The sequence below is a fragment of the Thermobia domestica genome, chromosome 12 (assembly GCF_964235325.1).
Source record: "Thermobia domestica chromosome 12, izTheDome1.hap1.1, whole genome shotgun sequence".
Lineage (NCBI taxonomy): Eukaryota > Metazoa > Arthropoda > Insecta > Zygentoma > Lepismatidae > Thermobia > Thermobia domestica.
Window position 1 is genome coordinate 3,628,617 of NC_137465.1, and position 15,234 is coordinate 3,643,850.

Sequence of the window (15,234 nt, forward strand, 5' to 3'; positions counted from 1 at the left end):
CTATGATAATTAGGGAATCACCAGAGCCTCGAACGTGAGAGTTCTACGATTTTGTTAAAATCCCTGGCGGGCGTCTAAAGGTTAAGCCTTGTTTATGTTGTTTTTGGTATTTGACTTAGATGGGAATCAAAAGGGGTTGAGTAGTTTACTAAGACGTCTATACGATGTACTCGAAATTAGTGCGAGACATGACTTTAAGCGAATAGTATATATGAACACCGCAGGAGGAGGAACGTGAAAGATTGTCCGCTCTAACATGTGGCGCCATGAGCTAAAAGAGATATAACCAAGGATCTTATAAAATAGAGGATCTGCCCTTACAACAAAATCTTAAAAGCCGTACGTCACAGTTTCGCCACCCCTACTCTGCCCACTCTGCCCACTCTGCCCAATAGAATGCAATGTTTTGAGCCTACAATCATGGCGGAAATGAAAGTAGCCAATCAGATGATGGCGGACACGAGAGTAGCCAATCAGACGTACCGATGCTCGGTTGTTATTTTGGCTTCATTGATTTACTAGGATGAAGATACATATGGACAGGTCCTCTAATTTATAACATCCTTGGATATAACTAACAAATAGGAACCCCTATAAAGAATGGTTCAGTCCAGTTCATTCCAGGAATCGAACAACCATATCTGCTCATAACAATTGAAGCTGAGCAAAAGAAAATAAAAGGTTGCCATTTTCTCCATCATTTGCAGTTGTTCTTTTCTCTCTCTCTCTCTCTCTCTCTCTCTCTCTCTTTCCGTGTTGTTTAGACCCAGTGACACAAGTTTATCCATTGGAAACTCTGACCATAGACGTTTACAAGGTTCTAGAGTGAACTGGCCTCAAGATCTTAAAGTTAGCTTAACCAACACAAGCAAGATATCTACAAACAAATCCAATTATTGTATTTTCTTACTCAAATGCAACATAACAATGCGTGGACATTGCTTTCCCGTTGTATGACCTATGGCAGTGACTGCTCTTTTTCTTCAATGGCTAGTTATCACTTCCATCTTTCTTTTTTGTTTTTGTTTACACAGAGAAAGTAGAAAGTAATGTTAAGATACCAACGAAAACATTTTAGTATTAAATAAAAAACAAAGAATGAATTCAAGGAGGGAGGCTATAGCTAAATACTGGAAGTAAACGATGCGTTGCAAAAATTTCCGGCCAAGGTTATTTTGCGTGAACAATACACGCACCGCGTCACCTGGCAGTGCAGTTGGTATTCCCACATTACGTTATATTATGCTTTACATTAGTATAACTAGCTTTCTTACATGTTTACATGTCAATGACACGCCTAGAAAAAGCAAATACTCATATATCAGTTTAGAAGTAGAATATCATCCCATATTTCTTAAACTTTTAAATATTCATTATCCTATCTAAGAAGAATTGCTATTCAGTATGACCAGTTTTAATTTTTTTCCTGGTTAATAACGCAGCCCCCCCCCCAAACACAAATAAAAGTTCTGAGCACCAGACGCCAGGGAATGGGTTTAAAGTATTTTGTCACACAGAATCCAAATTTCGAAACCTCAGGAAGATCGATCGTGTCATTTTTTTGTTATGGGCGAAAAACGTGAGCGATTTCGGAGCGCTAAAATTGATCTGACTTAACAACTGTTCACATAATATATGGCCATTTACAATTTTATGCAGAAATATTAGGTCAGACATTTTGTTTCTTACTAGGGGAGGTTTTTGATATTTAGGGAATTTAGAACGTCATTTTTTTTAGAAGTGTTCGGAGGTGAGGTACTCGATAGGTTACAAAATGGCTAAAAGAAATTAATTACAGAATTTATTGTTTTGTAAATGAGTACGCAAACCATAGACCAGATAGGAGAACAGTACTCAATAGTGGGAGCAACATATGGCTTATAGAACGAGCTTAAGGAATTAGGATTTTTTATGTCAGTGAAGCGATATAAGAGTCCCAGTTTTCTCATAGCAGTACAAGATATTGTAGACCCTACTTATATGATCTGCGAAAGTAAGCTTACTGTCAATAATAACCCATGATCTCTGAAAGAGGAGACAGGATTTATGTTCTTATAACCAATTTTGTAAACGTGTTTTATGGGTTTCTTTATTAAAGAAATCGTAAGAGAAACACATTTTTCGATGTTTAAGCTAAGATGCTCTTCAGATTGCATCATACTGAAGAGCAAGAGCGTCGTACTCGAATTGAACTTGTCTGTAGAGTTTGCAATCATCAGCGAATAGAAGAATATTGGTAGAGCTGTTTGTGAACAAAGAAGGCAGATCGTCCATGTATGGCTATTAATGGGGTTGTCATCTTTTCAAAGTAAAATGCAGGGACACTGTATGCAGGTAATGGGGGCAAAATTACCAGTGGTCGTTTACCCATAGTCTAATCTAAGTCTTTCTGGTGAAAAGCGAATAATATTTACGTAATTCATAAAGGAGAGTGAGATAATGTAAATCGTATAGGGCCTATATATATATATATATATATATATATATATATATATATATATATATATATATATATATATATATATATTAAAAAGTATGTCCAATTTAAGTAATATCCCACATAGCACAAGTACGTCCACGGGATGTCTGAGACTGAGCCCGCAACGGACGACGGGACATCCCGGAATATCCGAATGTGCTCCTGAGACATCCACAGGATTTCCGCAGGAGATCCAGATGTCCGCTAATATCCCGGGATATGGGATATTCAACGGGACCACGAAGGGATGCCTATTGGTTTTCCCTCGGACCTCCTGTCCCATCTGGGACGTCCCGTGGACATAGTACATGGGAATCCTTCAGGACGTCCCATACAGGACGTCCATGGGATGTCTTCTCATTGTCCCGATAGTCCCGGGAACCGAATAGGATGATTGGGATCAAAATGGGACATATCAGAGACGTAGTGTGCTATGTGGGATGTAACTTAAGCAAGGGGTGGATCTAGAAAGTAAAAACTGGAGGTGCCAGCCAGAACCCAGACTATGATAGGTATCATGAGTTTACTATAAACTTGCAAAAATATATCGTAAATAATAGCTTAAATTATTTTTGTCACTCAAAAAACTGGGGGAGTGCTAGGCCCCCGGCCCCGGGATAGATCTGCCTTTGCTTATGCATAGGCCTATATGTTACGTAACTAATATGCCTGCCTGCCATTGTATTCCTTTTACTTTGAAGGTTTTTCATAATAATGTGGAAACTAAATAATAATAATAATAATAATAATAATAATAATAATAATAATAATAATAATAATAATAATAAATGTTTAAACTTAGAATCATGAAATAACATATAATATGTGCAATTAAAATTTCCAGTCCACAGAGTTGCATGAAATTATAAACATATAACCCATATGACATAAACATATGATATAAAAGGACATTAAACAACAAACCAAAAATCATAAAACATAAATTAGACATGTAAATCATATTTAAAAACAAATACCCTCAACCTGTCATAAAATATAGATAGAGTTGCTTCTGAAGTAAATCAGAATTCTCGAGAAACTCATCAACAACATTGCCAGTGATAGATAATGTATCTGTATATAGAAACATCTTTTATCCAGGCGACACTTAGAAATCTTCTCAAATTCCTTGTATAACATCTCAGAACATATTATAGACAGACATATTATAGAAGTTATTATAGACAACAAGTTTACATTTCCATGCACGATAGAATTCAATAATTTGTGATCCGTAATGGTTCTTTTTTGCGACATCTTCAAATACCCAATGACAATCTTACATTTTTTCCAGTCTTCCCGAAAAAAGCTTAAATTTCAAAAGTAACAATGACAAAAATAAGTTGTGGATTATTTCTAAACTATTTAGCACACAACTAGTACTTCTATTCCAGATACTAGAGCAACACTTCCAAATAATATTCCAGATACATTGGCATAATAAAGAATTAGGTACGTTTTCTCACAATTAAAGAAAGCCTCTTGCAGTCCATTTCAAAATACCAAGATTCCTACCAGCATTTGAAACAATATTATCTATGTGTTTATTGAAAAAGGGTTTGTTATCAAAGGCAACACTCAAATCTCTACTGAAATTTTCAACTTTAACCAATGTTTTTTCAACAACATAAGTAAAATGAACTGGATTAGTTTTGCTTGTAAAAAATATATTAATTGCTTTATTACAATTTACAGGTAAAGGACCAACAGAGAACGTTATTAATATTATTTTGAATTAAAACAGTTATCCAAATTCTTAATAGATTTATATATATTTTTAAAATCATTAGCATACATTAGAAATTTACAATTCAAGTTGTCAATAATATAATTGATAAACATGAGAAATAAAAGCGGACTCAAATTGGAGCCCTGAGAAACACCGGAATAAGTATTGTAGATATGAGAAACATAATCCTTATATCTAACGACAAATGTTCCGCACGACAAATAAGATACCAACCACATAATAAATAAATGGAAAAACCATACAATTCTAGTTGCTTTGTCGAAATATCATAAGGCAATTTGTCAAAAGCCTTGGAGAAATCGAAATATATGTACTACATCAACTTCCTCATTATTGTTAACAACAGCAAGAAAATCGGCCTTGAAATAGGCAAGATTAGCCGCAGTTAATCTATTTTTCGTAAAAAAAATCTTGATCTATAAGATACTAGAATAGTCATGATTATACAAAAATCTGTAAACCATTTGTCGAACACTTTACAAGTAATATTCAAAAGAGAAATTGGTCGATAATCAGCTAGATACTTACCACCTATTTCGGGAACAGTGCCAACAGAAACAGTCCTTCAATGGTCTGGACAAACAGAGGTGAGCAGATTCCAATTAAACAGAAATGCAAGTACTGGAGCAATGATATAATTAATTCTTTCAATGTAAATACAGGAATATTATCAAGACCACAAGAAGACCTGGTACAATAATAGTTATCAACTTTATTAATATACATTAAAATTGGAACAGTGTTACATCGAGAGGCGGGATATTTTCTTCGAAATCGGAACTGTCTCGACAAAATCGGGATAACCCTAGTTTGAACCGCTTCACTTTGCACATATTTCATAATTTCGTCCTATAGTTTCTACAGAACTCCACGATTCCAGTTGGAAAGAATACTCCATGCCATAATATTCTCAATCACCTAGTAATGTGATTAGTGAAATGAATCCTTTTCGACAATATCTCTTCTGAAGATGTTCGAAGTGAAATGAGAGTGCAGTGTGATCAATGCGATATGTGGGGTTACGAATAGTGTTCTGGTTGTGAAAAAGACTCTCTTTGTTGTAATTTTTGTTAATATCGTAACGAATCTATGGAGTGAATTTCCTTATTTTTTATTAGAATTTTTACTATCACCTCTAGTATTCCTTCACACTTACAGTAATTATTTTTTCTAGACTTTTTTTTAGCGTTCTATATCTTGCACCGAGGCTAAGGGAGACGGTGATAATGAGGTGGATGAGAATTGCGGAGTTGTGAAACTGGGAGAACCCCGGGGAAACTTATGTACACGGCGTTTATTCACCATAAAACCCAGTTGAGATCGAACCCGAATTTCCACGTGCCAGTTATCAGCGCTCTATCACTCAACAACCGCGGCCCCCATTTTCTGAGAATGTATACAACTTCAGTTTATTACGTTAGACATCATTAAATTACTCGAAAGCTTGTACGAAAGTAGTTATTTGACATGAAAACTTATCAAGTTATTTATAAGAAACAAAATGTTATTCCATTACCCTTAAGTTCCTCTTCTAGATTTATACTCTTTCAAAGAGTTTTGTTACTATGAAGATTCTAAATAATTATTTAGGTTGTTGACACAAGTGTTATCTAATTCAGAACTCTATCATAAATTTTAGGCTTTCCAGGTAAGTCTTAAATTTTATATATACTAATAAGTAAACACCCGTCATTCCCGGGTCTTTCTGACCAAAAGTTTTAATTTAATGATCCCATTGTGTAGAATTAGTTTTCAATATAACACATATCAAAAATCTCAGTAAAATATTTCTTAGTTACGGAGATACAAAGCTTCAAACAATGCAAAAATGCGCTGCTTACGTCATGGGAACAGAAACAAGCTGTTTAGCGTGACGTCACGTATCGGGTTCTTCTCAGGAAATGATTTAATACTGTAGTTTCTTACTGTAAACTACAACTCATTTTCGTGGAATAGTGAAGAAAAGGACCAAACTACATAAAATATTCACTGTCTACAAAAATAACGTGTCAACGACCCCTATTTTCCTAGTTTAAAATCCACTAAAAGTCATCTGTAATGTTCTATCATTACAAATATTTTAGATCTATCGATAAGATTATTTTATCATTATATTAGACGAGAAATATTAGGAGTCTAACTACTATATCAATTCAAATTAAAAATAAATAACATTCAGTTTGAGAATATATAGGCCACCATATGTAGCTTATAGCTTTGTTCATTTTCAAAACTTGGCTACTAATACTTTGAAAGTTCATGTTTTATTGGCAAAGAAAATAATAAACTTTATCTGAAGAGTGAAGTATTGCATATTGTCGTATGAGAACCTAACTCAATTTTCGTAGGTTTACAGGCGAGAGAACAAAAATATTATCCCGCCCCCCCTCCAAGAAAGATGTGTTTTTAATAAGATGGTAATTGAGCTACATTACAACAGATGATCGACAAGAAGAACAGATGGTGTTACGTTCCATTTACATCAAGTGGGGCTTTCAAAATTATGTCCAAACATGAAGAAAAAGAAAACGGCATTTTTGGAGTTACGTTCCTCTGGCTCTCATGCGACAATATTATAAACCAGTGGCATTCATCTTTTACGTCTCGTATCAGTGTTCATAGTTTGAGGGAAATTTAGCAAAAAGGGAAAAGTATAAAACGTGAAAAATCCAGGGAAATTCTTGCACAGACTGATTTATCAATATAAATACTTATTTTTTCTTTCTTCTTCATAAATAAACCAATGCAATAGCAATAGTGTGTGTGTGTGTGTGTCTTTAAAGTAGCATGATTTGTACGTACCCATTGTTGGCTGAATGGATTTGTGTGGAATTTTTTTGTTAAAAAAAAGTGAAGGAAAAAAGTAGAAGCAAAAAACAAATGTGGTTGATACTTCCTTTAATATAACTAAATTAATGTTATCACATAACTTTTATCATAGGAATTGTACACTCAACAAACTAGGGAAAATTTGATAAGAAATGGAAAAAAATTGTCAGTGGAGGGAAATTATCTTAAGCAAACCTACGAATATTGTCTCGTACCTCTAACAATACTTTACATTCAAGCGTTTGCCCTTAGATTTGAAGACTCGCTGTAGAAAATAATGTAAGTGCCATCCTGAAATTGTTTCACTTATTTTATTTTTTTAAAATACGTTTATGCCTTAGTTAGATTTTCATACTTGGTTATATGATAAGTTGTTGTTCTAAGTAGACCCCCCTAATAATATTTTCTATCTTTTTTTTCTTTTGACGCTTGTTCACAATTTACTATCTTTTTTTCTCTATTGTTACAGTAACTTTTGTGTTCGGCACTTACATTGTTATCTACAGCAAGTCTACATTTAAGCTATTCTTAATTGAAGTTTAGGTAACTGTATCAAAATTTATTACTTATTATATTTTAGAAAACCCAGTTTTACCATAAACAAGAGAACCATGCTATAAAATTGAAAGCGTGGAATAAATTTATTCACATTATTTAATATATTTAATAATATATAGAATTATCTAATATTATAGAGTCAAACGTTTATGATTTGTTAATGAGATGTCATGCACACCACCTCCTCAATTTTTGGTTTATTTTAAATTTGATGTAAATGAAAATGGAATCTTTAAGTTCAACGTTCCACGATTGTGTCCTTTTAAGCTTTTAAGTTAATGATTAAAACAAATGAATGATGATGGAATAATTGGTGGAATGAAAATGTGGGAGGAAATGGGAGTACCCGAGAAAACACACACACACGATGTTGTCCACCACAAACTTGCTTAACCGGGGATCGAACCAGGATTCCACGCCCAGACGTAAGCGCCTTACCACTAAGCCACCGTGCCCCCTAAATTTGATTTAACTCCTAAGAAATCATCATGCATCCCATATTGAATAGAATATTATAGGCTAAAGAGTTTTGTAGTTGTCCATATTCTATGCTGGCTTTTTGTTGCAATTCATCATAGGTAATATTATTAAGGCTGCATTCGAGTCGGTTGCTTATGAATCATGAAGCTCATAGGGCAAAATTGAAGTATTAAAGCTCTCGTACTTTATGAGCAGAATCTTTGCGAGTTGCAAAGCTATGTATTCAATTAAAACACGGAAATAGTTTATTCACGCAAATAGTTGTCATCCGACCATTAATCTCTGCCATATTACCTGTGTCTTTCAACAGGAAACACGCCGTCCACCTCTGTCCGTGGCAATCACCTTCCATCACGTGGCAGTGGCCACACTTAGAATGTCACACCTGACCTGGAACAGAAGGAAAAAAAAAAAAAAAAACGTGGGCAAGAAATGTGTGCATACACACTCGGTTTTTGTTTGATTAGTTATAGACAAAGTCCTAAATAAACTCTGCTCTTAGCCTAAAGGCCATAAGCGTGGGACGTTAAACTGAAAGATTTCATTCCATTTCGTTTCATTTATTTACTCTTCGTAAATTTGTTTTATATCAACCAGAGCAACAATGTTTTTGCAATTCTGGAATTAAGTAATTGAAATAATTTATTCGGTGAGTGGAAAAAGGAAAATATTTCAAAATATTATAAATAAGATTATAATGATAGTTGGAATCACGCTACTGAGCTTTATAAAATTTTAATGATAGTTGAAATCGCGCCAGTGAGCTTTATAAGATTTTAATGATAGTTGAAATCGCGCCAGTGACCTTTATAAGATTTTAATGATAGTTGGAATCATGCTAGAAAAAATCTTTTTAAGTTTTACGTCCCACGGATATGCCGGTTAACCTAAAGGAGAAAGATGATGATGAGAGATGAGTGAAATGGTGGAGTGAAGAAAGTGGGAGGAAACGGAAGAACCCCGAGAAAACCCGCGAGCACGGTGTTTGTCCATCACAAAGTCCACACGGCGCGAACCGGGATCGAACCAGGGACCCCAAGCACTGGAGGTGAACGCTCTACCACTGAGTCACTCCCATATTCAACCTTCGTCGGATTTGAAATTAAATGTAGCCTATCATATCCGACTAAAGTGAATCAAACTAGATCATTATCTGACGGTATATCTGTTCATTTCACCGTTTTCTGACTTATACTAAAACAAATTTCAGTTGAGGCGAGGTTTTAATTAGAAATGGCAGCCATAAGGATTTAAATACTGTATGTAACTGCTGGTAGTTTGTGAACACTGTATCAACAAACGCTGTTAAGTAATTTTGAAAGAAAATAGCTTTATAAAGGATATAATTGAAAGCGGTTACTCAGTAATTATTTGAGTACAGTTTGTCATTTTTATACTTGCTACGGTTCATGGTCATAATACCTTTTCATTATATATTTACATATATCACAGCAGTATGTAGGTTTATGAAGCCTACCCAATCCCATTGCTACACGATTCTTTATTTATCCACAATGCACATTAAATTCTTTTTCCAGGACTGAATAGTTTGTATGTTTCCTGTGTTTTCAAGAAGAGGAAGTTGAGGTCAGCAGCTCTTCCGGGAGATTCAATGCCACTGGCAATATAGCCAGATGGTCAATTCGATCCCAGTCACACTCCCATCTGTCGGTCGTCGACAGAAACTAATGTCCACCCTCATCACGTTACATAATACTATCCTTATCTATTGACTGATCGCAGGCTCGGAATTTAACTTTTACCAAGAACCATCCATTTCTAACTGTTTCAACAAAATACAAAGACCAATGATACGCTGCTCTGCATAAAATATAGTAAAAATATGCGTTATAGGCAATATTACAAAATTACGAATGCAATAAGTATTCTCAGCAACCAATCGAGACGTCCCGGCTTCGAGTCTCACGGCCTACCATCTTCATTTGTTTTATCCAGGAATTTTCTGTCTCATCAAGCAAATATTGCGACAAAGTTTGAATCGAGCTGTTTCGCGAGGAGTTAAAAATTTCCAGATATGTATATATCCAAGTTTTTTTTTTTTTTTTTTTTTTTTTTTTTAAACACACTGATGTAGATTATATGAAATGGGAGAAATGTTTAGTTCTTCCTTGAAGCGTCGGGTAAAATCTTCCGTACACCCGTTGATTCAAACTCTTAATTGAAATATAATCTTTCAGACACATATCCTGGTCAAGGTATTTTCAAAAATATCTCCTCATTTTATTTCCAGTGTAAAATGATTTAACGTTGTTCATAAATAAATAAATGTATAAGTAAATTCATTACTCGTTTGTGATCAGGCTTCCCAGAATCCTCACGTTAAAATTCGGGATAGAATATTGAAGCGAAGAAATTCCATATGGGTTAATTCAGAAATTCCAGAAGGGCCAGGTATTGAAGAAAGGGGCCGAAAGGAAAAGAACCTACCTAATCTAACATACTCTACTCTCTTGGAGTTAGTTGATTAAGAGTGAAAATTTGATATTGTATGCAGGTCAATAAATTATTCTTGGAGAATTTTCCTGGGATATTTAAAAATGCTACCTGTAATTTTGATGTTAAAATTGTTTATACCTAATTTTATTACCTGTTGATTATTTTTGTAGATTACTCGTCGTATTCGTTTTAATTATTAATTACAATTGCTTTTATCATTTCCTTGTTAGATTTGATGTTTTGTCCACTGCTTGCACGTTTTTCACAAAATGTGTCTGAAGTATTTTGCTACTTCGATCAAACAATCATCAACGATAACCACGATTAACTCTTACTGAACGTCGAGGTTGATCGAACTTCCCGAAGGTTTGGCGCCAAAGTTATGGAACGCTATCTATCTTTTTCCTGCTTTATTTATTATTAGACCTTGCACTATTTAAAATGATCTATTACTTGTGAACTTCTTTCTGTTGTTTTATTCACTGATTATCCATTACATTTACACTTACTTCTAGTCTAGTTACATGCGCCCTACATGACGATAATACCATATCATCATGTTTTATCTTCTTCTTTTGTGCTAGATAAATATTAAAGAAACACTTTCTGTGTCATTATCGTTGTTGGGGCACTAAATATAGAGATTGTTTATATTCAGTATTTTTATAACTATGTGTTTCTCTGTACTGTAATGTAATCTTCAATCAATATGCAGTTATGCATATAACTGATATCTAGAATTAAAGTTAATCTAATTTAATTTTTATTGTATTCTTTCAGGTCAGTCATCATGCTACAGAGGCTACCGTACATTTTGCTACCGATTCTCACAGCATGCTTAGCTCTGCCATTGGATAACAGGCCAACAGAAGACCCTCCACCTTTCGCTCAAAGACTTACTCAATCCGCTTACCCTGCTGCATGGTTGTCTCATGTTTACCACCGGCAAAAGAGAGCTGCTGACCAGGAAAGATGGAGGAATTATGGTAGGGACTTAGGACTTGAACCTCGAAGTACACAGTTCGTTACTAACAGTATTCAGAAACCCCATGATAGTTATCCCACACAGCGTCGGTATGACAATGAATATGTTAGAGTAAGTTCCAGTAACCCATCGCCACGAAGAATTATTTACTATGACACTCTAGAAAGGAGTGCCAATGACTACAGACGCTTTCCCTCTAGTTACGATCTTTCTCCTGCAGGAGCAACATATCCCAGGGATGTTTATGGAGCTAGAATACGCTCTCCCTCCATAGCTGTCCAAGGCAAAGACTACCTTCCAAGCTACACAATACTTGATGTTGATCGTCAGAGTCCAGCATATTTTGACAGATTCAAGAGTCCACCACCGGGATTTGAATACGGACGTTATAGATCTGCAGCATCTGACAAATATCGACAAATAGCTCCTGTTGACAATAGATTCTTCCAGGAAAATCCACGACACTATCCCACGAATCCAGACAAATACTATCGTCGTGATAGGTTTGACTATCCTTTGACACCCAGAATCCGTGATCCATTGCGACAGGACGACGCGCGTAGCAACAGTGTTCTGAACGAACCTATCTCCGCTGAGCCTGATTATGAAGACCCTTACAGGCATTATAACCCACGGCAACCTGCTCCGTGGTCAGTACAGATAGGAACCAGCCTTACAGTAAAAGATGACGGCAGACACAGCGGGAGAAGATTTTATGTGCAGAGTCAACAAACGCCGTCACGATATCAACCAGATCTCAATCTTGAAAGATCACCACAAGAAGTCAGGGAACTTAGAGTAAATCCATAAAAATTACAAATGCCACAAATTCCAACCATAAAATACTATTTGAAAACAAATTCAATGCTCTCTCGCTTGAATTTGTCAAAATGTAAAAAAAATAAACCTGTCGATGAAAAATGTCTGACGAAACATCAAACGTCACTCACAAATGCAGTTGCCTCAGTTAAATTCACATTTCAATGTTCAAGTGAAAGTTTAAAACATAAATTTATATTCCACTTTGAGGATTTTCTTTAGAAAAATTTTTTTTTCACTTATTTTACTTTAAAAAGTACGATTATAAATGCTTGTTATTGCCAGTGAATACGTAAATCTGTGCTTATTTCATGGTATTCTGCACCAAATGTTCTGCTTATTTTGCAGCACAGTTACTTCAATAACCGGTTTATATTGATATTTCGTTGCGCTCGTGATGAGGGATTAAGTTTAGAACTAATTTTAAAGTTAAGATGTAAATTTCAGAGCACTTTCTAGAAACGAGAGATAAATTAAGTGTAAAATTAATAGAAGCACATTTCTCATCCTTGCTGGAATATGTGATTTACAGTGTGTAAGAATAATTAAGATAGTAGTTTAAAATTATAATGAACAAACGGGAACTCACTGTTAAGGAGTTTTTCGTGTATGAACGGAAGTGAAATGTGAAAAATGTTGATCGCAAGATTGTCAGTATTGTCTTATACACTTTTAGTTTAAGTAAATAGAAATTTATCATTTAGAATATATTTTGAACCCAATGTCGACAAATAGTTCTAGTTTCAAAGATGTATTAGAAGATACAGATATTGCAGATCATATTCAAGCACCATAAAAGACGTGTTCTATTTATCTGTGTACCTTTGTATTTCGTGGTATTCATAGAATCAAATACGTTGATTTGATTTTTACATAAACATCATTAGTATCTGTTCGTGTGTAGTTTAATAAAAGTTATGTTTGGGTTTCTAATTTCATAGAAAGATATTGTAACTTTACCTAATTTGATGATGACAAGTGTGAGTCCTTCCATAATGGCCAGTGAAAACGAAAGTTTTAACTATGGTTAAAAGATATACGAAGTAGAAAATGTATCGTTTATGTAAATGGATTGCATGTACGTAAATACTGGCTTAATATACAGGGTAAGCATAAATGATACATTCATTTTGAAAAAGCCATGAAAGATATATGAAAAGAATCAGATGAAAGATATATATGAAAAGAATCACAAACTCACCCCAAGTTTATACACTCTCTACAAATGTACAATGTGTGCCCCTTTGGTGACATGACACACGTGCAGACGACGTATTTTTTTTCTTGCTTTTCCCCCATTCGCGACAGGTACTAACCTCATACTGCCACACCCAATTGGAAAGATAATGAACTCGTGTTGTCAACTGGAATACACGGAACAAACTTGGTGATTTTTTTATTCCATATACATCTTTCATATGTGTGCATGTATTACTTTTGAAATTACTTTTGAAATTATAGCTTTTTTTTAAAAAAACGAATGGATCATTTATGTTAACCCTGTATTATACCTCCTACACTTTAAAAATTAATAACAAAGTTTTTTTTTTTTTTTTGTTATTTATCAAGTAAAATAAGTTCCAGAAGAAGAAAAGAGTGTCAACATTTTGACTTTTGCTCTTTCAAAAATATCTATAAATTTTCATTGTCACTTTTATTTCGAGTTTTACCTGTTATTTCATTGCAATGATCATCAAAATATTGCTTTTACATGTAAACTCAAAGGTAACACTTAAACTTATAAAGTTAAAAAGAAAACTTTTGTTTCTTAGACCTACTCTTAAAAAATATATTTTAAATTGTTCACTTTTATAGTTAAACAGAGAATATAATACAAATTATTGTAAGAAACTTCAAAACACAACAGTACCTTATGAAAGACATAAATGCTAGTTAATATTTCGTATTTGAATTTAGCTGTGCACCTGAAGAATGTATCTGTTATTGTTAGCATTGTTACTCTAAGGAAATATACATGTAGAAAGTGTGTGTGTGAAATTTTGTTACTTTCTAGACAGTATGAAAGTTTTGTTATATATCAAAACGAAAATAGGAAACCTTTTTTTTTTTTCTTTCTTGAGAATAATTTATATCTATTTGTCTACAGTCTGAATATTTAACAATGAAAAGGCTTAGAACGCCCTGAATTCAACTGCTTCATGAAATCATTGCAAAGACAATATCAGAGTTGAGCGTTTTGTATCATATATTTCATCAGTGTAAACGATTTCTTACACCTATGAGAATGTTATATACATACGTAGATTTATTTAACATATTTTATACAAACAATTATAGTATCTATGCTCGTTTTATACAATAAACCTTGTAAAACACAATACTTCTAGTTTTCATTTTTAACCTATTAACTAGTTCGTATTAGCTTTACTATCTTAAATAACTTGAACTAGAAAAACAAATAACTGAACAAAGCAACGTTTATTTTAACATAATAACTGTGTAACAGTTTCGCCAACTAACCGAACATATAGGCTTCATCAGACACTGTAAGTTGAACTAGAAAAACAAATAACTGAACAAAGCAACATTTATTTTAACATAATAACTGTGTAACAGTTTCGCCAACTAACCGAACATATTGGCTTCATCAGACACTGTAAGTTGAACTAGAAAAACAAATAACTGAACAAAGCAACGTTTATTTTAACATAATAACTGTGTAACAGTTTCGCCAACTAACTGAGCATATTGGCTTCATCAGGCACTGTAAGTTGAACTAGAAAAACAAATAACTGAACAAAGCAACGTTTATTTTAACATAATAACTGTGTAACAGTTTCGCCAACTAACAGCATATTGGCTTCATCAGACACTGTAAGTTGAACTAGAAAAACAAATAACTGAACAAAGCAACGT

At 34.1% G+C, this 15,234-nt stretch overlaps 1 protein-coding gene across 2 annotated transcripts in view; it reads left to right on the forward strand.

Moving 5' to 3' along the window:
• Positions 1-14,691, forward strand: part of LOC145666309 (uncharacterized) — an 85,919-nt gene extending 71,228 nt beyond the window's left edge. For both annotated transcript variants that reach the window (XM_081733398.1, XM_081733399.1), the window contains exon 2: positions 11,334-14,691. In XM_081733398.1, coding sequence (XP_081589524.1) covers positions 11,344-12,348 — 1,005 coding nt within the window. In that variant the 5' untranslated portion in view covers positions 11,334-11,343 and the 3' untranslated portion in view covers positions 12,349-14,691. The remainder of the gene's footprint in view (positions 1-11,333) is intronic.
• The last annotated feature ends 543 nt before the right edge of the window (positions 14,692-15,234 follow it).